This window comes from Pelophylax lessonae (genome assembly GCF_965119305.1).
Source record: "Pelophylax lessonae genome assembly, chromosome: 2".
Taxonomy (NCBI): Eukaryota; Metazoa; Chordata; class Amphibia; order Anura; family Ranidae; genus Pelophylax; species Pelophylax lessonae.
Window position 1 is genome coordinate 742,933,228 of NC_138769.1, and position 27,669 is coordinate 742,960,896.

At 43.4% G+C, this 27,669-nt stretch overlaps 2 protein-coding genes across 2 annotated transcripts; one reads left to right on the forward strand and one right to left on the reverse strand.

Annotated features, from left to right (window-relative positions):
- Positions 1 to 241: 241 nt before the first annotated feature.
- Positions 242 to 1,219, forward strand: LOC309545777 (olfactory receptor 52A1-like; the record flags this gene model as incomplete). The annotated part of the gene is made up of 1 exon (XM_082245128.1): positions 242 to 1,219. One exon carries the CDS (start codon positions 242 to 244, stop codon positions 1,217 to 1,219), a length of 978 nt encoding a protein of 325 aa, XP_082101254.1.
- Positions 1,220 to 17,004: 15,785 nt separating this feature from the next.
- LOC309548366 (uncharacterized protein) lies at positions 17,005 to 18,364 on the reverse strand (the record flags this gene model as incomplete). Its single annotated transcript, XM_082248304.1, has 1 exon — positions 17,005 to 18,364. Exon 1 carries the CDS (start codon positions 18,319 to 18,321, stop codon positions 17,005 to 17,007), a length of 1,317 nt encoding a protein of 438 aa, XP_082104430.1. The 5' UTR covers positions 18,322 to 18,364.
- Positions 18,365 to 27,669: the final 9,305 nt, after the last annotated feature.

Consider the following 27,669-nt stretch of genomic DNA (forward strand, 5'->3'; position numbering starts at 1 on the left):
GTGAACGGGGGCTTATACAAAGTCTACATGTTCCTAGTCAGATAAAACAACTTTATTTATTATTTATTTACAGACCAAGTAATGTTCTCCTATTTATATAAATATACATTTTTCATTTGTATTCATATTCCAGTCATAATTGTAAGTCCTCTATCCCATTAGGTGACAATAAAGTATATTAACTTAGGTGACCTTATGGTATATTAATCCTCACAGAGAACTGCGGACTTGGGTGTAGAAGATGATCAACAGCGAAATGAACGACATCAAAGTCAATGGCACATTCTATCCCACCTCATTCATCCTGGTTGGCATTCCCGGACTAGAAGGAGTTTATAACTGGGTAGGTGCCATTGTTTGCTCATGTTATGTCCTGGCATTGCTGGGAAATGTGATGCTCCTGGCTGTCATATCAGCCTCTTCTGGCCTTCACAAGCCTATGTTTATTTTCCTTTCTCTGTTGGCCTCCACTGATGCCCTTTTGTCTACAAGCATTGCTCCAAAAATGCTGTCTGTCTGCTGGTTCCAGAAGAGACACATTGGTTTTGAGTCATGTCTCCTCCAGATGTTCTTCCTCCATTCCTTCACCAGCTTGGAGTCAGGACTTTTGCTTGGTATGGCGTTTGACCGTTATATCGCCATCTGCCAACCGCTCAGGTATGGGTCTATAATGACCAACACCATCATTGTCAAACTGGTCATCTCCTTACTGTTCAGAGCGGTCACTTTGATGTGTCCCTGCATCATTTTGATCAAGAGATTTCCTGCTTTTAAAACCAACATTGTGCCCCATTCATACTGTGAGCACATGGCGATTGTGAAACTTGCTGCTGCCGACATCAGAATAAACAGTGCTCTGGGGTTGGCTGTGGCATTCACAATCTCAGGACTAGACATGCTTTTTATCCTGGTATCCTACTGTGCCATCTTCCATGTGGTCTTCAGTCTTCCATCCAAAGACGCCCGGCTGAAGACCTTTAACACCTGCATACCCCATCTGTGCATCTTTCTAAGTTTTTATGGTCTGGCCCTCTTCACTTTCCTTTCCCATCGATATGGCAGTAGAAGGATTCCACCTTATGTTCATATAATTCTAGCAGATACGTACACTCTCGTTCCTCCCATGCTAAATCCAATTATTTATGGAGTGAAGACAAAACTGATTCGGGAGCAAGTCTGGAAAGCTTTATCTACATATCAAAGTCTTCATGTGAAGTGACTGAATCTGTAGAGCTGACGTGTTGTCATCCTGCATTCTTCAGATTCCAATAAACAAAAATACAATAAAGAAATATTTGCAGGGGTCTGATGGGTTCACCTAAAATTTACTCCAATTATGTATGACTGTGGAGAGATATTAGAGTGCAAGCTCCTCTGGTGCAGAGACTAATATGACTGGCTTAGTGTTCTCTGTACAGTACTGCGGTAGGTCAGAGCAAATGGTAATTTATTATACTGTGAGGTGTGTTTCAGACATTAGAGTGTAAGCTCTTCTGTTGCAGAGACTAATGTTGATTGTTGAGTGTTTTTTGTGCAGCACTGTGTTATACGTGAGCTATATATAAATCCCTCATAATTAAACAGTCCTTGCCACAGAGTAACAGAAGCAAGAGAGTGCACAACATAGGGTGAACTTAAAGCGGAGTTACGGCCTTTAAAATCGAAAAAAAAAAAGGATTTTGGGCCATCCGTTTGCTGAGGGCCACCTGAAAAAGAAATGGAAGCTCCCAATTTTTTTTTTTTTTGGTCACTTACCTTGATATTGAAGAAAATATACTCACCTTCCTTCCACTTCCTCCCTCTGCGGCCGCGACCCGCGCCGTCTCTTCCGGATTGCGATGACTCCTGGGAGCTGAACATCATCGCTCCCAGGAGTCAATGCGCCTGCACCGGCCCCGCTCGTCACTTCCGGTGCAGGCACAGCATTCCCTGCTAAACAGCTTCTGGGCATGCTCAGAAGCTGTGCAGGGATGCCGCGCCTGCACCGGAAGTGATGAGCGGGGCCGGTGCAGTGCATCGTGGGACTCCGACGTCACCGAAGAGGCAGCAGAAGAGGACGCGCTGGCTTCAGCTGCCCACACCTGAGATGGCAGCGCTGAAAAATAACTTTTCAAGGTAAGTATTTCTTCTTACAGGTAAGTGCGACCCGGGACAGTTCAGAGGCTATCCATTGTGGAATGTACTAGCCCTGACTGTCCCGGGGGTGTTTTTATCTAAATTTGACCCCCGAGGCCGGAACTCCGCTTTAAGAGAGAAGTATGGCCAGATCTACCTGGTTGCCTGATTGACAGCTGACTCCACCTCTCAGCGTGCGGCTGAGAGTCAGATCCAGATGCACCTGCCCCCTCTACAATCTGGCACTCCAATGAGCCCCGGAGGAACAGACCAGGAACTGAGTGGTCAGAGGTCATGTGATCACTTATCAACAAATATCTGTGAAAAAGATGGCCAGCATCCCAATTATGGACAACAACCAAAGCAAAAAATAAGGAAAGTGGGATTTTGGAGGCCAGTCAAGGAAGGGTGATCACAAATAAAACAAAGTAGAATTTTTATGAAAACATATTTATTAAATCATAAAGATAAAAAAGAACGATTACGTATGCATACATATACATATAAAAACACATGTTCCCTCAGGAAACATTGATACAAAATTGGCAACAATAATGTCTCTATAGGGCATAGTCTGTAGGTCCTCAAAGAGCCGACGCGTTTCACCAGAGGCTTCTTCAGGGCCAAAGAGACCTTCAAGACAATTATTCCCATAAAATCTTGAACAGGGCATAACGTTTCCTGGGGCAGGCATCGGGACCATATGAAGCAGAGGCAGTCACAGTGATAGATTACAGACCATATATAGAACGGTCTGGATTATTAGACAACATATAACAGCCCAGATGGAATATACGGATAATACAAATGGTCATATAGTGGGATTACCAAGACCAACCAGTAAATGCGGCATCCATAGGGGGAGACTACCTCCACACAGATACAGGGCATGTGTATGTGACCTAATATTATAGTTGTAATGGGTCAAGTCCTTCCAAAGGACCTACAGTAATCGACCTCACAATATGGACCAGCAATATCTGGTCCCAGAGCACCCTAGCGCAAGATGTTTCCCTGTATGGCCGTACCTCCAGTAGTGGCCTCTCCCCTGTACAGTACAGGGGATACTGTTATACTGTGAGGTATGTTTGAGACATTAGAGTGTAAGCTCTTCTGTTGCAGAGACTGATGTCGATTGTTGAGTTGCTTTTTGTGCAGCACTGTGGTATACATGAGCTATGTATAAATCCCTCATAATTAAACAGTCCTATTTCATTCCTGTTTTGCCACGGGGTAACAGAAGCAAGGGAGTGCACAGCGTAGGGTGAACTTAGGAGAGAAGTATGGCCAGATCTACCTGATTGACAGCTGACTCCACCTCTCAGTGTGCAGCTGAGAGTCAGAGCCAGATGCACCTGCCCCCTCCACAATCCAGAACTCCAGGGAGCCCCGGAGGAACAGACCAGGAACTAAGTAATCAGAGGTCATGTGATCTCAGGCTTAGAGCTAACATGGGACAGCTGCAGGCCTTACACCGAAGGAGCTAAATATATATATATATATATATATATATATATATATATATATTTTTATTATTTGTTTATCATACTTCTCCTTTATACAGGACGATGCTCAGGAATCAATTGTATCTGAGATTTGTAGAAAGGAGTTCCAGGAACATATAGAAGTAGCAATGGGCCGAACACCCCCCGGGTTCGGTTCGCACCAAAACATCTCGAACAGGGAAAAAGTTCCAGCAAACATGAAAACTCTATTAAAGTCTATGGAACACGAACATGGAAAATGAAAAGTTCTTATTTGAAAGGCTTATATGCAATTTATTGCCATGAAAAGTGTATAGGGGTCTGGGTACTGCCCTGGGGGACATGTATCAATGCAAAAAAATGTTTTTTAAACAATCATTATTACAGGAGCAGTGATTTTAATGACGCTTAAAATGAAACAATAAAAATGAAAAAATCCTTTAAGTATTGTGCCTGGAGGGTCCCCTTAATGTGCCTGTAAAGTGGGGCATCTGTACAATGTATGGAGCCTGCTGCAGCAATATTGACATTTCTAAAGCAGAAAATGTCATTTAAACTTGCTCGTGGCTGTAATCTATTGTCGACTCCCGGCAATACAGATGTAGAAACAATGGAAAAAATGGCGTGGAGTCCCGGAGTCCCCCCCAGTCCATACCAGGTCCTTCAGGTCTGGTATGGGTTTTAATGGGAACCGGTGAAATTAAAAGAGAAAAAACAGCGTGGTGCCCCCCAAAAACCCATGCAAGACCCTTATCCGAGCACGCAGTCTGGCAGGTCAGGAAAGGGGCGGGGACAAGCGAGCAGCCCGCCCCTCGTGAACCATACCAGGGCACGTGCCCTCAACATGGGGGTTGGGTGCTTTGGGGCGGGGGGGGCTCTGAACCCCCCCACCCCAAAGCACTCTGTCCCCATGTTGATGGGGACAAGGGCCTCTTCCCGACAACCCTGGGCTGTGGTTGTGGGGGGTCTGCGGGTGGGTGGCTTATCAGAATCTGGAAGCCCCCTTCAACCTGTGCATGTGCATTAGGTGCACACGTCATGGGCTGCACTACCCGCAGGAAACACAGAAAGAAGTCCTTTACCTATTTTTAAAAAATTGCGCTGCACCAAGTCGCATGGTGCTGAAGTAACATGCCGTTTGGAGCACGTGAAAATGCACAATGGTACAGACATGATATTCGGACCTCTGCTAGAAGAAAATTTTACTGACCTGACCTCGGTGAATTGTAATTCAATTCCCCCACCCTAGATAATCCTGCTCCATATGATGAAGATGCTGCCGATAGTTGCTTAAACCTAACAGCCCTGGGCGCTGAGGACTAAACAATTGTTTAAAGGCATCGGTCAGCCGGCCGCCTTCTCCACCGTTCCTCCTTTGACCTAACGAAGCCTCAGAAACACGTTGCTTTTTTGCAGCAACAGAACCTGATGCTGCAAAAAAAAAATATCAATGAAAAATGGGATCACACCAACACTTCAGTGGCCCCACTACACTGTTACACAAGAATCACAGCACTACACTGACTGCATTAACCACTTCAATACCAGGCACTTTCACCCCCTTCCTGCTGAGACTAGTTTTCAGCGCTCTCATACTTTGAATGACAATTACTCATGCAACACTGTACCCATATAAAATGTATGTCCTTCTTTTCTACACAAATATAGATTTCTTTTAGTGGTAATTAATCACTACTGGGGTTTTTTTATTTTTTTTTTGTGCTAGAAATAACAAAAGACCAAAAATTTTTTTGAAAAAACAAAAACGCATTTTTTCTTTGTTTCTGTCATAAAATTTTGCAAATTAGTAATTTTTCTACATAAAATTTGGCCAATATATATACTGCTACATATCTTTAGTAAAAATAACCCAAATAAATGTATATTATTTGGTCTTTGTGAAAGTTATAGAGTCTACAAGCAATGGTGCCAATCATTGATCACTCCTGATGTAAGGAAGGTCTATCACATTTCTTAAGAAACTAACAAGCCAGGAAAATACAACCCCCCCCCCAAAAAAAAAAAAAAAACTCTTTTTGGAAATTAAAAATTCCAAGGTATTAAGTAAGATGCAAGGTAAGTTTTTTGAAGTTTTTTTCTCACAATTCTTTGCAAAATGAAGATTTTTTTAAAACAAAATTGTCATGTTAACAGGTTACTTCTCTCACACAGCATATGCATACTTGCAACTATACCCCAAAACACATTCTGCTACTCTTCCTGAGTATGGCGATACCACACGTGTGAGACTTGTTCACAGCCTAGCCACATATAGAGGCCCAACATGCAGGTAGCACCGTCAGGTGTTCTAGGGACATAAATAACACATTTAATGTCATGACTAGTGATGGGCTCTACACCCCCCTGTTCGGTTCACACCAGAACATCTCCAACAGGTAAAAAATCTTGCAAACATGCAAACTCTATAAAAGTGTATGGGACACGAACATAAAAAAAAATCTAAAGTCCTCATTTTAAAGGCTAATAAGCAAGTTATTGCCATAAAAAGTGTATGGGGGCCCGGGTACTGCCCTGGGGAACATGTATTAATGCAAAATTGTTTTTACAGGAGCAGTGATTTTAATAATGCTTAAAGTGAAACAATAAAAATAAAAAATTCCTTTAAATATAGTGCCGGGGGGTCCCCTTAATGTGCCTGCAAAGTGGGGCATCTGTATGATGTATAAAGCCTGCTGCAGCAATACTGACATTTCTAAAGGACAAAATGTCATTTAAACTTGCTCACGGCTGTAATGGATTGTCTTGTTTAATTTATTCATAAATGATCTAGAGGAGGGGATATCTAGTACAATCTCCATATTTGCGGATGATACTAAACTAAGCATGCCAATATCTTCTATGCAAGATGTGGAAAACTTACAAGCGGATCTGAACAAAATAATGGGGTGGGCAACTACATGGCAGATGAGGTTTAATGTTGAAAAATGTAAAGAAATGCACCTAGGCGTCAGAAAAACGAAAGCTAGCTACCCACTGGGGGGGGAACCTCTGGGTGAGTCTAGGATGGAAAAGGACCTGGGGTTATTGGTAGACAACAGGCATGGCAGTGGCATGCAATGCCAAACTGCTGCAAGCAAAGCCAACAGAATACTGGGATGTATAAAAAAGGGGATTCACTCCAGAAATAAAGAGATTATTCTCCCACTCTACAAGACTCTGGTCCGGCCACATCTGGAGTATGCTGCCCAGTTCTGGGCACCGATCCTCAGGAAGGATGTGCTGGAACTGGAGAGAGTCCAGAGAAGGGCAACAAAAAAAAATTAGGGGAATGGAGGACATCAGCTATGAGGAAAGACTACAAGCACTGAACCTATTCTCTCTGGAGAAGAGACGATTGAGGGGGGATATGATATCAATGTACAAATACTGTACTGGCAACCCTAGCATAAAGAACATACTTTTCAGAGTAAGGGAATACAATAAGACACGTGGCCACTCACTAAAACTAGAGGAAAAATTGTTTAAACTTAAAATACGTAGGGGGTGCTTTACTGTCAGAGCGGTAAGGATGTGGAATTCTCTTCAACAAGCAATCGTATCAGCAGGAAGCATCAATAGTTTCAAAAAACTATTAGATGGGCACCTTAACCACCCCCCATCCGCGCTGCAGCCGTATATAGGCTGTAGCGCGGACTTGAATTTTCGGGAGGCCGTCTTTATACGGCCTCCCAGTGACACGCCCCCCGCGCGCTCCCGCGAGCGCGCAACGGGGAAAATCTGTGTCGGCCGTGTCCCTTGGACACGGCCGATCACAGATCGTGGTGAAAGGCCAATCACAGCGGCCATTCACCACGTGATCGGGCCGTCCAATGAGAGAGGATCTCATATGTAAACATATGAGATCATCTCTCATCGCCGGCGCTCCTTCCTCACACGGAGCCTGCAGTGTGAGGAAGGAGGGGGAGCCGTTAGCCGCCGGGGACACACAGGAATGTAATCAGGGCACTGATCACCAGTGCCCTGATTACTAAAGGTAAAAACATACACAAATTGCACCCCCATCAGTGCCCACAGTGCCCGCCATCAGTGCCCCCCATCAATGAACACAATCAGTGCCCATAGTGCTGCCAGTCAGTGCCCATCAGTGCCTGCTCATATAGGCACTGATGAGCACTGACTGGCAGCACTATGGGCACTGAGTGTGGACACTGATGGTGCTGCCCATCAGTGCCGCTCATCAGTGCCACCGGTCAGTGTCCAGTGCCATCCGCCAGTGCCCATCAGTGCCGCCTATCAGTGCCCATCAGTGCCGCCCATCAGTGCCGTCTCTCAGTGCCCAGCAGTGCCACCTCTCAGTGCCACCTCTCAGTGCCCAGCAGTGTCAACTCTCAGTGCCCAGCAGTGCCACCTCTCAGTGCCCAGCAGTGCCGCCTATCAGTGCTCATCAGTGCCACCTATCAGTGCTCATCAGTGCCGCCTATCAGTGCCACCTATCAATGCCGCCTATCAGTGCTCATCAGTGCGGCATATTAGTACCTCCTCATCAGTGCCCATAAGTGCCACCTCATCAGTGCCCATAAGTGCCACCTCATCAGTGCCCATCAGTACAGCCTATCAGTGCCCATCAGTGCCGCCTCATCAGCGCACATCAGTGAAGGAGAAAAATTTATTTTCAAAATTTACTCGCAGAAAATAAGAAAAACTTTTTTTTTTCAAAATTTTCTGTCTTTATTCTTTTTTTTTGTAAAAAATAAAAAACCCAGAGATGATTAAATACCACCAAAAGAAAGCTCTATTTGTGTGAAACAAATGATAAAAATTTCATATGGGTACAGTGTAGCATGACCGTGCAATTGTCATTCAAAGTGTGACAGCGCTGAAAGCTGAAAATTGGCCTGGATGGGAAGGGGGTTTAAGTGCACAGTAGGCAAGTGGTTAAAGACCACAACATACAGGGGTATATGCCTGCAAATAATTTCATTAGGGCAGGCATAGGGTTCTGCTACTTTCACATCTATATGTGTGTATGTGTATATATACATATATGTGTGTGTGTATATATATCCCTATACAGAAGTTCAGATGTTATGCCTGTCTCCAAAGAAACAACACAAAATAAGGAAACCTCCTCCATCCACATACACAACCACTTAGATTCACCACCAAATTTCATAACCGGTACAAACAAATGGAACACATTCTCAAGAAACATTGGCCCATTCTCCAAGCCGATCCACATTTAAAAGCCAGTATCCCTGACCGCCCTTTGGTGTCATACAGAAGAGCTCGGAATCTAAAGAACAATATCGCTCCAAGTAAAATCCAAAAATCTCCCACTACACCAAGTGCACCCCTAACCTTTCTAAACATCAAAGGCATGTTCCAATGCCGCAAAAAATTATGTCTCACCTGCAAGCATGTTACACACGGCCTAAAAGAATTTTCTACAAAAGGACAAAAATATACCATTCCAGATTTTTTCAACTGTTCCACGGAGTTCGTAATATACTGTATGTCATGTCCATGCGGCCTACTTTACGTAGGCCGCACCATCCACACTCTACGCAAAAGATTTGGGGAACACAGAAGCTTTGTTGAAGCTGGAAACGACAAACGCAGCGTCCCCAAACACTTCCTGCAGCACCACCACCAATCTTCAGCGGACCTAAAAGTGTGGATTATTGAATCCATACCGAAAAATCTTCCTCCAGCAGAAAGGTTTAAACGCCTGTGTGCTCGAGAATCCTATTGGATATATTGCCTGGACTCCCTGACACCGGGGGGGCTTAAACTAAGAAATTGAGGTGAACCCACTACTTTAAAACTACTACTGATTATCCTAAATATAGCAATACTTCATATCCTGCATTATTCCTCCAGAATACTTCATATTCTGCTTTTTCCTCTACCTTTAAATACTACCACCCTCATCTCAATTAACTATGAGAAGCCCCTCTCCGTCATGGACTTATCTCATTCCCATCTTTACCTGCCTATACATAGTAGTATATATGCATTATTTCTTATTATTTTTTCTAGGTTAAATATTATCAGTTTTTTCATAATATTTTTTTTTTTCTTTACCTCTATTTTTATTTTTATTATTTCTATTTTTATTTTCATTTTTATTATTATGTTTTTTTTTTTTTTTTTTACAACTGATTGTATACACCACATCTCCACAGCAACAGGCCCCCACCCCCGGAGACTCTCTGTCACATGACTTCCTTTTTTGGCCAGATTACTCATTGTATATACCGCATCTCCACAGCAACAGGCCCCCACCCCGGAGACTTTCTGTCATATGACTTCCTGTTCTGACCTGATGACTCATTGTATATATCGCATCTCCACAGCAACAAGCTCCCGCCCCCTGAGTTCCTCAGCTATAAAACTCCCAGGCTGTCACACAAATCAGCATCGCCTGAGGAAGGAGCACGCATGCTCCGAACGCGAGCACCCCCCTGCCACTATTGGATGTAAGCCTGGATACTGAACGCTGCCAGAACCACAGGAAGTGTCGGACTCCACCGGCACAGCCAGGACCACGGCCGCCACAGTGTACTTCCCGAACATCCCTGCAGTGTTGCAGAAGAACTATTACCATTTGCTGATCAACGATTTCCTCTGTGTGAGTTACTACGTTGTTTTTATGTAATAAATAACCTTTTAATCTACACTGAGGTGGCGCTGCTTTTCTTCTCCTACCCCTTTCTGTCTCCAAAGATGCCCAAAAAATGCCTGCAACAAAAATGCCCAGGTGTGTGGTTGCAGGCGTTTTTTGGGCGACCCGAACCGTTCGATCATCCCTATTAGTAATATGTTCATTTAACCTGAACTGTAGAGAGTGTTTGGTCCTCCCTATATATTGCAATCCACAAGAAAATTGTAATAGATACACTACTCCTGTACTGGAGCATGTAATAAAGGGTTTAATTTTATAAGAGTTTCCGGTACTAGTAGAGGCAAACTCATTGGTTCTCCTCTGTCTGCATTTTTTATTGAACAAATTTTGCATTTCCTACATTGGTAATACCCCATAAGATTTTGAAAAAAGCTAAATTTTTCAGTAGGGGGATCCAAGACATTAGGGCCAAACTATCTCAAAGTGTGGATGTTCCCCTAACTACTACTCTGGATTTCTCAGGTAAAACAGTGCCCAAAACCCTATCGCTCCCCAAAATATGCCAATGCTGTTGGGTAAGGTGTTTGATCCCTCTATGCTGGGCAGAGAAGGTGGTGACAAATTACATTACTGAAGAAGTTTCAGCCTTCTCAACCGAGGGTTTAACCTTTAAAAGATCCACTCTATCAACATGATTAACTTCATCCAAGGTGTCACGAAGAAATGTGGCATCATAACCTTTCTTTAAAAATCTTACAGTAAGGATTTGAGCCTCAGATAGGAAAGCATTTGTATCTGTACAACTCCATTTAGGTCTCATAAATTGGCCTTTAGGCACAGACTGTAACCATGAGCTATAATGACAACTATCAGTAGGGATGTACAAATTTCTGTCAGTGGGTTTAAAGTAAGTAGTGGTGATGAAACTATCACCCCCGGACAGAAATAGTGAGGTCGAGGAAATGTATACTTTTTTGACTCGCCTCATAATTCAGATAAATACCACTATTGTTTAAATTTAAATGTTCCATGAATGAAACCAAAATTGGAATTGGTACCATCCCACAGGAGGAGGACATAGTCTATATACCTTGCTCTTAACAGTACCTGATGTCTATGCTGAGCATAAACTACATCCCACCCCACACAGAGCCATGAAGAGGTTTGCCAAACTAGGGGCATACTTTGCCCCATGGCTACTCCTTTGTCCTGACGATAATAATGGTCATCAAGCCAAAAGTAGTTATGTGTTGTTGCGAATTTCAGAAGTTCCATGATGAAGGACACGTGTAAATCTGGTATGTTAGAGTTCCTGTCCAAATATAACTTAACAGCCCCTAGACCCAAATTATGAGGGATGATGGTATACAATGAAGTAACATCTGCTGTTACTAACCACAAACCTTCTTTAGGTGTATATCCTGACAGTAAATGGATAACATGCCTGGTGTCTTTAATATACAAGGGCATTTTTTGAACTAGTGACTGTAAATAAGAGTCAATATATTTCCCCACCCGGGACATCACAGAGTCAATGCCACTGACTATGGGGCGACCCGGGGGGGGGGGGGGGGGTGAGACTCTTATGTATCTTAGGGAGACATCTAGGCACCAAAAAGGCTCTTTTTTATTTCGAATGTTTAGATGAAAACCTTTAGGGATGATAGTTTCCAGCTCTTTTTTTTGTATTGAGAGATTGGGTTCTTTAAAAGTAGGGTATAGGTTTGTCTATCACCAATTATTCGGTGCATCTCAGCCATGTAATCACGCCTGTCCAAAATCACAACCCCCCACCCCCTTTGTCTGCTGGCCTAATGACTAAATCTTTATTATTGCATAGAGAATCCAACCCAACCTGTAAATCATTACTCATCCTATTTTTACGGATGTTCAATCCATCCAGGTCCCTAAGGACCACATCTCGAAATACCCTAAGAGATGGAGCCAAAGATCCCAGGGGGGTTAAAAAGAGACACATTTGCCAAACCAGAATGTTGAAATTCAGTAGTAATTAATTGATTCTCTTTAACTGGATTACTAATCATATAGCGTTTAATATTTAATTTCCGCACAAATCTGTGCACATCCATATAAGTTTGAAATTTTTTCAAACATTTTGGGGGGGGAGGGGGGGGGGCGATCTTCAAACCTTTATCAAGAATACGTTTTTCAGAGTCACTTAAAACCGTTCGGCTCAGATTGAAAATACCAACAGCGGTTCTGTCTTTTTTCTTTTTAGATTGTATTCTCCTCCCCCCTCTAGTCCCTCTCTTTGCTCGGCCCGGGCACTTGATGTCCTCACTGGATGTGGGAAAACCCCGCCCAGGGTATCTTTGTTGTTCTGTACCGTGGCTAGTAGGATGCCTATCTTCAATATCGTTATTGATGTAATTGGAACTGTTGCTAGGGCCTGTATTTTCAGAATAATTAGGCCTATACGGACCTTGCCCGTAGTTGTCCCTAGCTCCCTCTATATCCTCAAGTGGGAAAACATTATTCTGCACAGGGATATTATTTTGGTAGTCCAAATCAGATTGCCCATTGCCCCAATGGTCTGCATCATAATTCTGGTGCTGGCCATGAGATGAAGAAGGACACTGCCATTGCTTATTAGAGGGTCTCTGCCTATAGTCATGGGATAGACCCTGTCTCTACTGAGGGGTGCGGCCCTGATCATTAGAATAGCCAAATCCTCCATCATGATTGGTAGAAGAAGGATCCTTCCCATAACCATACTGTATGTGAATGGTACTGTGTGCCAGGCCCATAATATATGGGGGGTGGTTTCCCTCGACCTCATCCCTGTCCTCTGAAACGTGATCTGTAGGACAGATTTCAATACAAGAGATACAATCAGCTTGTCACCCATTCCACCAGACTCCTATAACTGGAAGATTACATTTTTGGGTGGATGTGTTGTAGAAGAACCCAGACCACAGTATTGTGAGGTGAAAATATCATCCAACTTTATTAAGCATATATATGTGACACTTTACCAACAGAAGAAAAGAGATAGATTGTTTACATTTCAAGGATCTATTTATACCATTTATATCATCTATGTTAAGAAACTGATTATCATATGACACGCCCCTCATTAATACCAGCCCTGCCCACTTATGTAGCCCTCTAAACATCTAAATCCCTGTAAATTCCCAGAAGACACTTTCATCTTTTATCCATAACAAGCTCATTGGGTAGAAGATAACCCCGAGCCCCTCCTGCTCATTCCCACACAACAAGTCCATGTCACCATCTACAAGGTTAGAGGACCTGAAGGAGAACAAGACCATGACCACCAGGACCATCGCCTGACTGAAGCCATGCTCACATTTCTTTCTAATGCTGCTTTTATGGTCTCCTCAGATACAGATCTGGCAGATGTACAGTAGTGTAACCCTTTCACTCAAATCTGTACTTGACCATCTTTTTTTGGGGTACAGAGGTGACATTAGGGGTCTAACGTCTCTTTAAAGAGGACCTGTGACCAGCAATATGCTATCACATGAAGGACTATCAACCCCCTATGTGATAGAAATAAAGTTGAGGGAAAAGTTAAAACAAACTTAAAGTATCACATTGTAAATAAAAAAAAACACAAAAAAAATGTAACCCCCTGTATCAGTTGTGGATTTTTTACAAATGTTCCCAATACATGTGTAATAATAATAATCTCTCACCTACAGGTGGTTCTAAAATGGCTGCCGCATATTTAATGAACCATGTGCTTGTGGGGGGGGGGGGAGTTGCAGCCATGTGTGGATGACCTCACTCAAAATGACCTGTGAGTGGACAAGAGGTATGACCACATCCTGTGGGCGGTTTCTTGTGCACAGTACTATAAAAAAGGGTTAATTTGCATGAGAAAGCCTCTTTTCGATCACCCTCACTCCTTGGAGAGTCACACTGAGAAAACATCCATGATGTAGCTTTGCTGGCTTTTGTTCATTTTGGCTGTTTGGAGAAACATGCGGCCAAGACCTTTGTCTTTTGTTGCAGACATCCATTGGAAGCTGTTACAACTACCAGAGCTAAGTATAATTTCATATTTTTGGGAAAAGGGTTTTTATGTCTAAGTATTTTGTGTGATGTTTACAGTAATTTTTAAGATGTGTAAGGAAGCTTTATGTATTATGATGTCCAGTAAAGTTTTGTTTTATGCTTTTCTATCAAAACTGCTCTTGGTGCCTGCTTTCATTCTAAATATTCACGAGATATGTCAGTGGCTATCTAGTATACCTGAATTATAAATTTTGTTGTTATCCACCATTTGATACACCCCCCAGTTCCTGTGTACATATATACGAAACGCCAGTGTTGGGTGCGGTTATGTAGGAAAACATAGAGCCCCTGCGATCCTTCTATATAGGATCACAGGTCTCCAAGATGATTTTACAAGCCACACCCCCCCACAGTTAGAATCACTCCCCTAGGCTCACATTTAACCCCTTGATCACCCACAATGTTAACTCCTTCATTATTACAGTAACAGTGTATATTTTTAGCACTGGTTACTGTAGTAAGGTCACTGGTCCCCCCAAAAGTGTCAAAAATGTCAGTTAGGGGTCCGGTATGCCACAATGTGGCAGTCCCGCTATAAATCGCAGATCACCGCCATTACTAGTAAAAAAAAAAAAAAGATGGAAATCTTTCCCATAGTTAGTAGACATGATTGGTTTGCGCAAACCTATCAAAATACGCTTATTGTGATTTTTTTTTAGCAAAAATATGTAGCAGAAAACAAATTGGCCTAAAATGTTAAAAAAATTCAATTTTTACATTTGTTTTTGTTTTTTTGAGAATGTTATATAGCAGAAAGTGTGAAAAATATTGTTTTTTTTTATTCAGAATTGTTGCTCTTTTTTTTGTTTATAGCGCAAAAAATAAAAATCGCACAGATGATGAAATACCACCAAAAGAAGCTCTATTTGTGGGAACAAAAGGACATTTTATTTCGGTACAGCATCGCACGACAGCGCAATTGTCCATTAAAGTAATGCTGTTCCGAATCGCAAAATATGGCCTGGTCATTAAGGGGGAAAATCTTCCGGTCCAGAAGAGGTTAAAAAAAACCCATCACATTGGGGGATTTTTTGTCCCCTATGTGATGAAAGGGAAGTAAAACTAATATTTTTATTTTTTTGCAAAAAAATAGTTTACACCAAAGCACATAAAATTCCCCCCCCCCCCCGAAGAAATTTTGAGGCCCTCCACCTCCACATATATGCTCGTAGAAACGTAAGCGCATGTGTCAGGGGCACCTACAAGTGAAAAAGTTGATTGCGATTCACATGTTGCCATGCACACGGGAGTGAAAGCTATAATTCTAGCACCAGACCTCCTCCATAACACTAAACTGATACATATAGGGGGGAGGGGCTTTTTAAGCATTGCCTATAGAAAATATAGGGGACTGAAGTTTGTTGCCATTTCACAGGCACACACAAATTTAAGGTTTGGCAAATTTGGCATCCATTTACTCAGCGCAACCTCTTTTATATTTTACCAAAATGTGGGTGATTTATTGTATATGTTCACCCTAATGTTCACATTGTTTTTTTTTTTTTTTTTACTTTAATTTTATGTTTCCTATACCTTTAAGGTAATATCGGGTGACATAAATTTGAACTACCACTATTTTATTCTCTAGGGAGCTTTCAGAAAATATATAATATTTGAGGGTTTTACATAATTTTCAAGGCTAAAATGATTTTTAAACGTGTGCAAAAACTGAAAAAAAGGGGTCAGGCAGCAAAAAGGTTAAAGTGAACTCCAACTGGAGGAATGTCAGTCCTCAAAAGTGATAAGAATGTGACCACACACTTCACACTTGGTAAGCTCAGATCTCTTGCAGTTGTGCTGTGTGAATAGTCTATGGAGATGAATAATAGCTGGACAGAGGAAGAAGATATCAAGGACATTCTTTCTTCACCAGATGGAATCCCTGAGACTTTCAGTGGAACCAAATGTAACACAAAGTAGCCAGCTGAAATTAAATGGTTCTGTTAAATGCATCCCATAAACAGCAGAAAGTCAGTGTTGAAGGCCTACAGTAGCTTAGAAAGTTACTTTCTTACTGAACAGAGACTTCTCCCTGGCTGGTGTCCCAACCACAGACCTGCCTGCAAAGCTGTCATCCATGAGAGGAGATGAAACATGGAAAGGAGGCATTGATCATGGGAGAGGAAGTTTGGATAAGGTGAGCATAGCTGGAGCCCCAAAGCTTGGATTATGGTGTATCAACAGTCAGAAGAACCTGGAAGGGACTCTCCCACTGAGGCTTAAGAGGCTTGGCAAGATCCATCCTAGTCTCTGGTACTGAGGCAGTGTTGGTCATGTATTCACTCAGGCAAGGAAGAAAACCCTTGGGAACACGGCTCAGTTAGTGAATGATGAAAATGAATTACATGTTCAGTCAAAGCTCCATAAACAAAAAAATAAAAAGATGAGAATCATGAGGAAAACAGTTCAGTCACTGATACTTATCTGAAAAAAAAAAATAAAGAAAAAGGTATAATATTTACAGGCCTTCTAGGTGTGTGTCTGATGGACATAAGCACTACATTTAGTGCATCCAATCATTACATTCCAGTTTGCTCACAGATTTTAGTTCATTTTTTTTCTAAAGTCACATTTTATCTTTTCACGTCTTCCCTAGCTTGTGGGATGACATTGGGGCTGTGAAACTAATGGGACACCCGCAAATCCTTTATTATTCCTCCTTCTTCCAGAGTTTCCTTTCGGCAGCTGAAGCTTATGAATCCTCTGGTGATACATTAGCACAGCATTTACTGTATAATCTTTGTCACATTCAAAGCATTAAAATGGCTTCCTTCCAGTGTGAACCCTCTGGTGTGTGATAAGATGTGACTTCACTGTAAAAGCTTTGCCACATTCAGAACACTGATACGGCTTCTCTCCAGTGTGAACCCTCTGGTGTCTGATAAGATGTGACTTCACTGTAAAAGCTTTGCCACATTCAGAACACTGATATGATTTCTCTCCAGTGTGAACTCTCTGGTGTCTGATAAGATGTGACTTCACTGTATAAGCTTTGCCACATTCAGAACACTGATATGGCTTCTCTCCAGTGTGAATCCTCTTGTGACTGATAAGTTGTGACTTCTGTGTAAAAGCTTTGCCACATTCAGAACACTGATATGACTTCTCTCCAGTGTGAATCATCTGGTGTCTGATAAGATGTGACTTCTGTGTAAAAGCTTTGCCACATTCAGAACACTGATATGACTTCTCTCCAGTGTGAATCCTCTGGTGTGCGATGAGCTCTTTCTTGGTTATAAAAGCTTTGCCACATTCAGAACACTGATATGGCTTTTCTCCAGTGTGAATCCTCTGGTGACTGATAAGATGTGACTTCTGTATAAAAGCTTTGCCACATTCAGAACACTGATATGGCTTCTCTCCAGTGTGAATCCTCTGGTGTCTGATAAGCTCTTTCTTGGTTATAAAAGCTTTGCCACATTCAGAACACTGATATGGCTTCTCTCCAGTGTGAATCCTCTGGTGTCTAATAAGCTCTTTCTTGGTTATAAAAGCTTTGCCACATTCAGAACACTGATATGGCTTCTCTCCAGTGTGAATCATCTGGTGTGCGATGAGCTCTTTCTTGGTTATAAAAGCTTTGCCACATTCAGAACACTGATATGGCTTTTCTCCAGTGTGAACCCTCTGGTGTGTGATAAGATATGACTTCTGTATAAAAGCTTTGCCACATTCAGAACACTGATATGGCTTCTCTCCAGTGTGAATCCTCTGGTGTCTGATAAGCTCTTTCTTGGTTATAAAAGCTTTGCCACATTCAGAACACTGATATGACTTCTCTCCAGTGTGAATCCTCTGGTGTGTGATGAGCTCTTTCTTGGTTCTAAAAGCTTTGCCACATTCAGAACACTGATATGACTTCTCTCCAGTGTGAACCCTCTGGTGTCTGATACAATTTGACTTATGTGTAAAAGCTTTGCCACATTCAGAACACTGATACAGCTTTTCTCCAGTGTGAATCCTCTGGTGTATGATAAGATTTGACTTCAATGTAAAAGTTTTATCACATTCAGAACACTGATATGATTTCTCTCCAGTGTGAACCTTCTGGTGTGCGATACCTTTTGCCTCCATTGTAAAACCTTTATCACATTCCAAACAAGAAATATCTTCTGAAATGACTTCTCATATATACATGGGTTGGACTTTACAGTAAAGACATTGTCACTTCCAGAGCACTAAAATTACTTCTCGTTTGTTGTCCTCTGAGGTTGGATCAATGTTGAAGAGCATTCAAAACATTCATGACATTTAGAACACGGATAGGTCTTGTGTCCTGTGTGAATCTTCCAGTGAACTGCAATAAAGACTTTCAGTCACTTATAACATCCATATGGCTTGCTTCTCATGTAACTTTGTTGTATTGTTGTAACAAGACAAGCATGACCAAAAAATGGTTCATCAATCCACCTGTGCAGAAAAAAAACAGAAGTCATAATTCTATAAAAAGGGTTATAAAAAAAACCTACCGTTAGTTCACCAGTAACGGTCTTTTCTTACGAGCCTTTCCAGGACGGCCCAACAGTGAGAGATGATAGGCTCCTCCCTACAGGAAACACAATCAATTAAGCACATTTAAAAGGCCCCACCTTCCCCTCTAGCCCCAGTTGTAATAGAGTAACTTCCAACAACCTACATTTTTTGAGGAAAATGTTCAGACAATATTATAGGCATTTATCACCTACACTCATGCATAACATCATGCACCCCTTTAAATAGGGTGGGTAGGCGGGCTGTCCTGGAAAGGCTCGTAAGAAAAGACTGTTACCGGTGAACTAACCGTAGGTTTTCTCTCCTCACTTTTCCAGGACGGCCCAACAGTGAGAGGATAATAGAGACCTGCCTACCTTAGGGTGGGACCACTGCCTGCAAGACTTTTTGGCCAAAGGCTAGGTCTTGTTGAGACAGTATTTCAATACGGTAATGCTTCAGGAAGGTGTCATGACTAGACCAGGTGGCTGCAGTGCAGATTTTTTCCCATGAGGCTCCTGCCTTCTCAGCCCAGGATGTGGCGACGGCTCTTGTTGAGTGCGCTTTTATCTTGGTTGGAGCAGGAAGACCTGATAATTAATAAGCAGTGGTAATTGCTTGGCTAATCCACCTTGCTAGTGAAGGTTTTGAAGCCTGCAAACCTTTCCTAGGCCCAGAATGAAGGACCAGTAGATGGTTTTATCTCCTGAAAGCTTTTGTTCTTTCTAGATAGGTGAGAATAGCTATTCTCACATCAATACAATGGAATGTTCTTTCCTTGTCATTTTGTGGTTTATCACAGAAGGAAGGTAGATTTATCTCCTGCGTCCTATGAAAAGAGGATGCTACCTTAGGTAAATATAAGGGATATGGTTTTTGGACTATCCTATCTGGGAAGACCAACATAAAAGGCTCTTTAATAGACAGAACCTGTAAATCACCTATTCTTCTAGCTGTGGTGATGGCTAACAAAAAAGTTATTTTTAAAGGATAGAAACTTTAAAGAAATTTCTTTTATAGGTTCAATAGGATCTTTAGATAATGCCTCTAAGACCTTATTTAGGTTCCAGGGAGAAAACCTGTCTTTAGTAATGGGAGTAACCCTACTCCTGACTAACAAAAATCTCTTAACCTGTGGATCTTTTGCCAAACTGGAGTCTAGAAAAACGGAAAGAGCTGTAATTTGTACCCTGAGGGTGTTAACTGCCACACCCTTGTCTACTCCATCTTGCAAAAATTCCAAAATAATTGGAGTAGAGGTAGAAGCAAAATTATTTTGTTTCCGCCAGGTACCGAATCTTTTCCATATTTTAGTGTAGATTTTTCTGGTGACTGTTTTTCTACTCAGTAAGAGTGTATCTATCTGAGCATCCCTTTGCTTTAAGCATTTTTCTTTCAGTATCCAGGGAGTCACTGGAAGGAACTCTGGGTACTGATGTTCTTTTAATCCCTGGGACATAGGGTCCGAGGGAACTGGTAGATGCCACTGGCGAGCCATGGGCATTACTTCTTGGGATAGGGATGCTGCTCTTTGGAGAGGTCTGGGAATGGACCGAATTAAACTCCGTCCCTGATACCTGGTCCGTTTGTGCAGTATTTCTGGAATAGGCACCAGAGGAGGGAAGACATTGGCTGGTTTGCGTAGCAACTGTCTGTTTTGAACTCTCAGCCCAACCAGTTTGCTTTGAATGCTGACTTGGTTGGACCCCCACTTCAGAGAGTTCTGGCCTTGTGGAAGGAGGATGGGTCCCTTGCGCAAGGATTTTATTCTTCTTGCCCAAAAGTGTATTTGGAAGGACCTTAGTTCTTTTGCAAGGGGTTGAGTCCCTGAAGTGGCTGGGATGCTTCCTGTATTCTTTTGAATCCTGATCCGGTAATGTTTTTCCGTAGGTCTTGAAGCCACTAAGGTGTGGGAACAAGACACTCGGAAATACCGGGTTTTTGGTACTGGAATAGTTACAAGTAACTTCCCTAGTTTTAGAATTCCTGGAAGCATCCTGGGCTTTTCCCTTGCCTTTCTTTTGGGAGTGTGTATAGGGGTTGTTTTTGGAGGGACTAGAAGAGCAGTTTTTGGATTGTAGTCTATTTGCAGGATGCTGAGGGAGAAAGGGGAAGATTGTCACTTTTCTTGTTGGGAAAAAAAGATCCAGTCCAACCCCTATTATGACAGAAAAGTCATTTTTTTGTCCCTAGCAGCTGCAGTGGAGGAAGAAGGAAAGTTTTTTCTTGTCTTATCCCTTCGGAAGCTCCAATTTTTTCTCTTTTGCTGCTTATTATCCCTAGGGCCACGAAAAAACTTCTTATTAGTTTGTTCTGTTCTTGTGGGAAATTTAACCCCTTTTTCTGAGGATCTAGAAAGGACTTCATCAAGTCCTGAACCAAACAAGAGAGATCCCTCGAATGGAAGACCGCAGAGCTTGGTCTTGGACGTGATGTCTCCTTCCCATTCCTTAAGCCAAATGGCCCTTCTGGCCGAGTTCATGAGTGCCCCTGTTTTGGCAGTGGCTTCCACTGATTCTAGCCCAGCGTCTGCCAGATATGCTACTGCCTTGGCAATTGATGACAGGGCGTCTTGGATATCCTGGGTTTTTAGTTTAGTGAAACTTTTATTTAATCTCTCGACCCAGGAGAAAGCATTTCTAGTGACACAGGAAGCTGCTAGGGCTGTCCCCATTGCTTTAGCATTGGAATCCCAAGCTTTTCCCAGAAATGTCTCTACTTTCCTATTCATAGTATCTTTGATACTACTTGCATCAAGAAAGGAAAGATCTGATTTTCTGGAGACCTGTGCTAGGGGGGCATCTATTTTTGGCCTTTTAAGGAATTTGTTTGCATCCTCATCTTTAAAGGGAAATCCTCTTTTCCAAGAATCCCCTTTGCTTAACCTGTTTTCAGGCACTTGCCATTGGTGAAGGATTAGACTCTTTAGGGAATGATGAATGTGAAAAATGATGAATGTGAAAAACTCTACGTATAAGGGTTTCTTCCTATCCCTTTGTAGAGTTTGTCTTGTGCTGAGACCTCCTTAGGTAAATCAGGAATCTCTTCTGTAGCATATATAGCTTGAAGAAGACTGCATATTTTATAATCCAAACAGTTTTTTTGTAGACTATCTCCTCAGAGGTATCTGAGTCCCTATGATCCCCATCCTCTGAACAGGATGGGGAATTTGAGCAGTTATCTTCTGGGAATATATCTTCATCTTCCAACTGTGCTGATGGAAGACCTTGTGTAGCTGCTGTAGTGGCTGCAGGCCCTGCTATACTGAGAGGGTTTTCTTGATAAGAAGTCCCTGCTTTTAAAGAAGGATCTACCTGTTCCTCTCTGATAGCTGTAGCTAAGTTAGACCATACTGCTAACATAGTAGAAAGCATTTGTTCTTGCATACTGTTAAAAAAGTCTTTCATTTCTCAACGATACCGGGGACACATCCTCGGAGATGTTGTGGGCGGCTCCTAAATCCACCATTAGGGGCACCTTGATCCGAATGTCTTCAAAACTTAAACGGGAAAGATGGGCACTTATTGATAAATTGGAACGTGACTATTCTGCCCTGCTCACTAAACATAAGGCTAAACCCTCCTCTGTTCCCATACACACGTTGGATGAGGCCAGGGCTGCACTTAACCTTGCCCTCACCAGCTCAGCGGAAAAGTATCTGAGATGGCAGGGAGCCAAGTTTTATCACCACAGAGATAAAATAGGGTCCATGTTGGCATCTAAACTGAAACCTCAAGTTCGTGCGACCCATATCCCCAAGTTCTCTCTTCCAGGGGGTCAAAAGTCTCAAAACCCCAAACGCATTCTGCCGGCCTTTGCAGACTATTTCAGACACCTGTATTCTTCAGATAAGGCAGGGGCTGATTCGGAACTGGACCATTTTCTCTCGGATCTCAATATTCCTACTCTATCCTCTGACCATAGAGCTGAGCTTGATGCGCCCTTTACAGAGTCTGAGGTCACAGAGGTTATTAAATCGCTTAAATTGAATTCAGCACCTGGCCCGGATGGCTTCCCTAACCTATATTATAAAACTTTCCAACCATCGTTAACCCCCCACTTAGTCAGATATTTTAACGAAATACGCTCGGGCAACCCACTAGACAGAGACAGTAACTCGGCCTTCATCTCCGTTATCCCCAAGCCCGACAAAGACCCTGGAGAGGTTAGCAATTATAGACCCATATCCCTGATAAATAACGATTTGAAAATACTAACTAAAATCCTAGCTAATAGATTATCCTCTTTTGTAACTACATATATTCATAAAGACCAGGTGGGCTTTATGCCAGGTAGGCAGGGTCCAGACCAAATTAGAAGGGCAGTGGATGTTATCACGGTACTCCAATCAGGGTGGGATGGTTTGAGGCGCCAGGAGGGACTGTTGCTTTCGGTTGACTTGCAGAAAGCGTTTGATTCTGTAGAATGGTCATACCTTTTCACGCTCCTAACCAGATGGGGATTTAGTGGTAAATTTATGGGTATCATGCGCTCACTATATTCCACACCCACAGCTAAAGTTAGGTATCAGGGGTTCTATTCAGACCCTTTTCCAATCTCAAAAGGCACAAGGCAAGGATGCCCTCTTTCACCTCTGATTTTTGCAATCACCATAGAAACTTTGGCGTTGGCTATCCGTGCGGATCCCAACATCAAAGGAGTCTTTTGCGGGCCTTCTGAACACAAATGTGCTCTGTTTGCGGACGATCTTCTTTTATTTGTCTCATCCCCTACAACCACCCTACCAAACATTTGTTCAGTACTAGAAAAATTTGCGAAAGTTTCGGGACTACAGGTAAATTATGACAAATCCTCCATTCTTAATGTCTCGGTCAACTCCCGGGAAGTCCTTCCTCTCCAATCTTCTTTCAAGTTCCAGTGGAGTGAGTCTCATATTAAATATTTAGGCATAAACTTATCGTCCAGAATAGAACATCTCCATAAACTGAACTACACAGCAATCTATCAATCCTTGGGGAGGGAACTGGCGGACTGGTCTTCCCATAATCTTTCTTGGCTGGGCAGAATCAACTCGATCAAGATGAACGTGCTTCCGAGACTATTTTATCTTTTTAGAGCATTGCCTATCCCGGTACTCAGGGATCAACTGAAAAAATTCCAAAATACAGTTGTAGCGGGGTTAAACATGCCTAAAGACACTGTTTGATATGTGGGAAGGAACTAGGCTCCCTCTAGTGGTAGCTGCATGGAATTTCCTGGGCTGTGACTTCCTTTTCACAAGATGAAGAAACTACATCTCCCAGGCTGCTTTGCAAGATCCAGGAACTAGGCTCCCTCTAGTGGTAGCTGCATGGAATTTCCCAGGCTGTGACTTCCTTTTCACAAGATGAAGAAACTACATTTCCCAGGCTGCTTTGCAAGATCCAGGGTGCACGGCTGCACCGCACGGCACTATGGGGGAGGTTATTTAAAGGAAGAGAGAAGCGCGCGAAAGGGGGGGGCCTTTCTGCGCTGGACTCTGAGGAACCAGCGAGCGAGAGTGAAGGACTGACACTGGATATTGGGCCAGAGCCTTTTAGCCTGGAGGGACGACGTGGAACCGTCCCATCTCAAGCACGAGGCACATTCCTGGAGGTCATACTGCTGTTTGCCGAGACCGGAAGTCATCCGCCAGAAGGACCCCGCGCGGCTGGCATATAGCCAAAGGATTGAGACCGCAGTGGAAGCGCGCGAAGGAGAAACTTCTGTTGGTGAGAGGGCACATGCCCAATAACTGACTTTATCTGCTGAGGAGACAGTTTTATCTACAGATAGCGGTAGCGCAGCAGGAGGTGATAAAACCCCGGGGTTTATCACCATACTCTCTCAGGAGACTCATAGACAAACAATACGGTCTGTAAAGGAGTCGCCAGAGGCTTATCTCTCTCGCAGAAGTTATTGCTTAGTTACGCAGACACCCTGCGGTGACAACTAACAGCTCGTTGTTTTCTCTCTCTTGATCTTTATTCCTAATCTGGATTACAAATGAGCTCTATTCAATAACCTTGCTAGCGAAGATCAACAAGAAAGAAGAGAACTCTGGGGGAGGGACTCAGATAGGCCCACCTACCTGGTACTGTGTTTAGCCTTAATGCAGGAGGAGTGTGGGGGTATTCTTTTACCTTTTTAAAGCTGTTTTAAATAACCTTTTATGGACTTGTATTGTATTGTATTGTATCTCCCCTATTCAATTTGATATATAGTAAACTAAGTTTGGTTAATTACAATCTTGTGCGTTGTTCCATTGTGTCACCCAGAAGGACTACTATTCAAGAAGGTAACAAGGTATTGTTGCATAGTGAAGTATTGTATTCCAACCTGTGTATCTATTTGATAGTCCAGTCCTATTCTGGGTCAGTTGTGCCTGAGGAGGGATCGAGCCAATTTGATTGGGTTGTTAGGCAGGGTGTAGACCCAATAATATAATCAGCAGCTCCTGCGGGGGTGGTGCTACACGTGGGGGCTCGTCCGGGATTTCTACAGTCCTGCAACACAACCCTCTCAGCCCCAGAATCCCCTCCCACGCAGAAATGGATCCTGTCGCTGCTGCTGAGTGGTGCAAGGAAGAGAATGTCATAGTGGAAAATGGCCTGGTGGTTGAAATCAAGGGAGAAGCCTGGACTGAAGAAAAGCTCCTCCCTGTTTTAAGGGCACTATCCACAGACAGGAAATTCTGGGTGATTGACATAAAAACTGACACCACTGCCCCACACACGTATGCACTGTGTGAGTGGAGGAAAGGGGTCCCTGATTATTTCAATGGAAACAGTGTAAAAACTATTGACCAAACAGAACTTTTCCTGATACATCCAGGAGTTCCTACTGCGGGTCCCTCATCCACCACCCATGGGGTATCCAGCCAAGAAAAAGGTGTCCAAGAAGGGCATCCTGAGTCATCACCTTTGTCGACTTTTAGCTCAGAACTGTGTGCTGTTCTTGGGGAGATTGTGGCAAAATGTAGCAGGGACTCCTCGAGCTATCTGATGACTGGATATAGGAAGCTCCGGACATTCTCTGGGAAACAGCCTGTGCCTTCAGCAGAAGATGGGTTCGAAGAGTGGCTAGATACCGCCACTCAGGCTTTGGAGGAATGGGAGGTACCAGAACAGCACAAGAAGCAGAGGATCACAGAGAGTTTAAGGGGACCTGCATTAGAGGCTGTACGTAATCTAAAGCTTAGCAAGAAGAACTGCACTGCACAGGATTATTTGGACATTCTGCAAGATGTGTTTGGTCGGACGGAGAACGCGGCTGAACTTCTCTACCAGTTGGACCACTGTTATCAAGAAGAGGGGGAGAAGTTGTCCGAATTCATTAAACGTCTGGATAGGATTATCCACCAGATTCTGTTAAAGAAAGGAATAGACCCCCGGAAAATAGATGAGACTCGTGCACGACAGGTTCTGAAAGGGGCTCAACCTTTAGATCCCATTGCCATACTGTTACGAACTCGTCGAGATGGCGGCATTCTAGAATACCCCGATCTGATTCGAATGGTCAGAGAGGAAGAGGTCATGTTGGACAACAAGAAGAAAAGTCGGCAGTTTGACTCAACTGCCCGGGTTGGAGTGATAAGTGTGGAAGAGGGTGACTCTCAAGTTGAACTCCTAAAGACCCAAGTGTCTCAGTTGATAGAAATGGTGTCCATCCTGACTGGTCAGGTATCCACTCTACCCAAGGGGAGTATATCGGAGAGGCCAGATGAACCTGTTAGTCTCAGCACAGATCCAGAGCCACGGCCTGTAAGATTGTTAACTTGTTTCAACTGCAGGGGAGTTGGGCATGTTAGAAGGGTATGTCCCAGCTCAGGAAATGCTGCCGCGAAACCTCGCGAGCCAGCGGGAAACTTCAGAGGACACCGGTGAAGGAGTCAACCGGGTGTCCGCCAGTCTTAAGGGACTCCAGAAGTGGTGCAGGATCAGGGAAACTGAGTCAGGGGGTCAGACCCAAATATAACACCCCCAGTTCTAGACTCCGGGTTACTGAGGGAAGGAAAGTCAATGCACACCGGATTCGGCGGGGGCCTAGATCAAGGAAGAAAAAGGAGAAGAGGGCCAGGGTACAGAGAACTGAATCAGATAACAAGGCTACATCAAGAGAATTCCCAACTAACTTGGTCGGGCCCTCCCCAGTGGTCTCGGTTCAGGTGGAAGGAATTTACACAAGAGCCCTCCTTGACACAGGGGCCCAGGTGACTCTTTTGTATAGAGACTTCTATGATAAATATCTTACCCATCTACCTTTGCAGAAGTTGGAAGATCTGGAGATATGGGGTATTGGGACCCAAAGTTTTCCCTATGACGGGTATCTGCCAATCAAGTTGACCTTTGATCCATCAGTGGCTGGTGAAGCGGAAACCTTCGACACCTTAGCGGTGGTCTGTCCTCGTCCACCCGGGGCCAACAAAAGCTCTCTCATCGTAGGAACAAACACTGACCTGGTAAGGCGCCTTCTGATACAACTGGTCCAGGGACAAGATGCTCAGGCGCCAAGGATCCATCCCATGCTACGGCAGGCCTACCAACGATTAGTGTTGGAGCAAGAGACCCCCGCAGAAGGAGTTGGACGACTCTGGAAGCTGGATAGAGCAGAAAAGGTCTTACAGCCAGGAGAGGTGGCCTGTTTTAAGGCTTCTGTTAAACTCACATGGCAACAGCCGGGTCCCTTCGTTATCTTTGAATCAGGTCAAAAGGAGAGACAGAGAGGGATAGAAGTGATCCCTGAGGTGATCCCTTTGAAGGTGTTACAGGAAAACCGTGGAAGGGTTTTAGTGAGTGTCAGAAACACCTCTATTACACCAGTGAAGGTACCGGCCAGAGTGCTCCTGGGCCAAGTCAACCCGGCTACCCCAGTTGCCCCCATTGATTTCAAAGAAAAGGAACAGGGTGAGGCGGTTATAGAGGAGCTTTGCTCTGGAAACGCTGCCCTCCCGCCGGAATGGGTGAAGAGGGC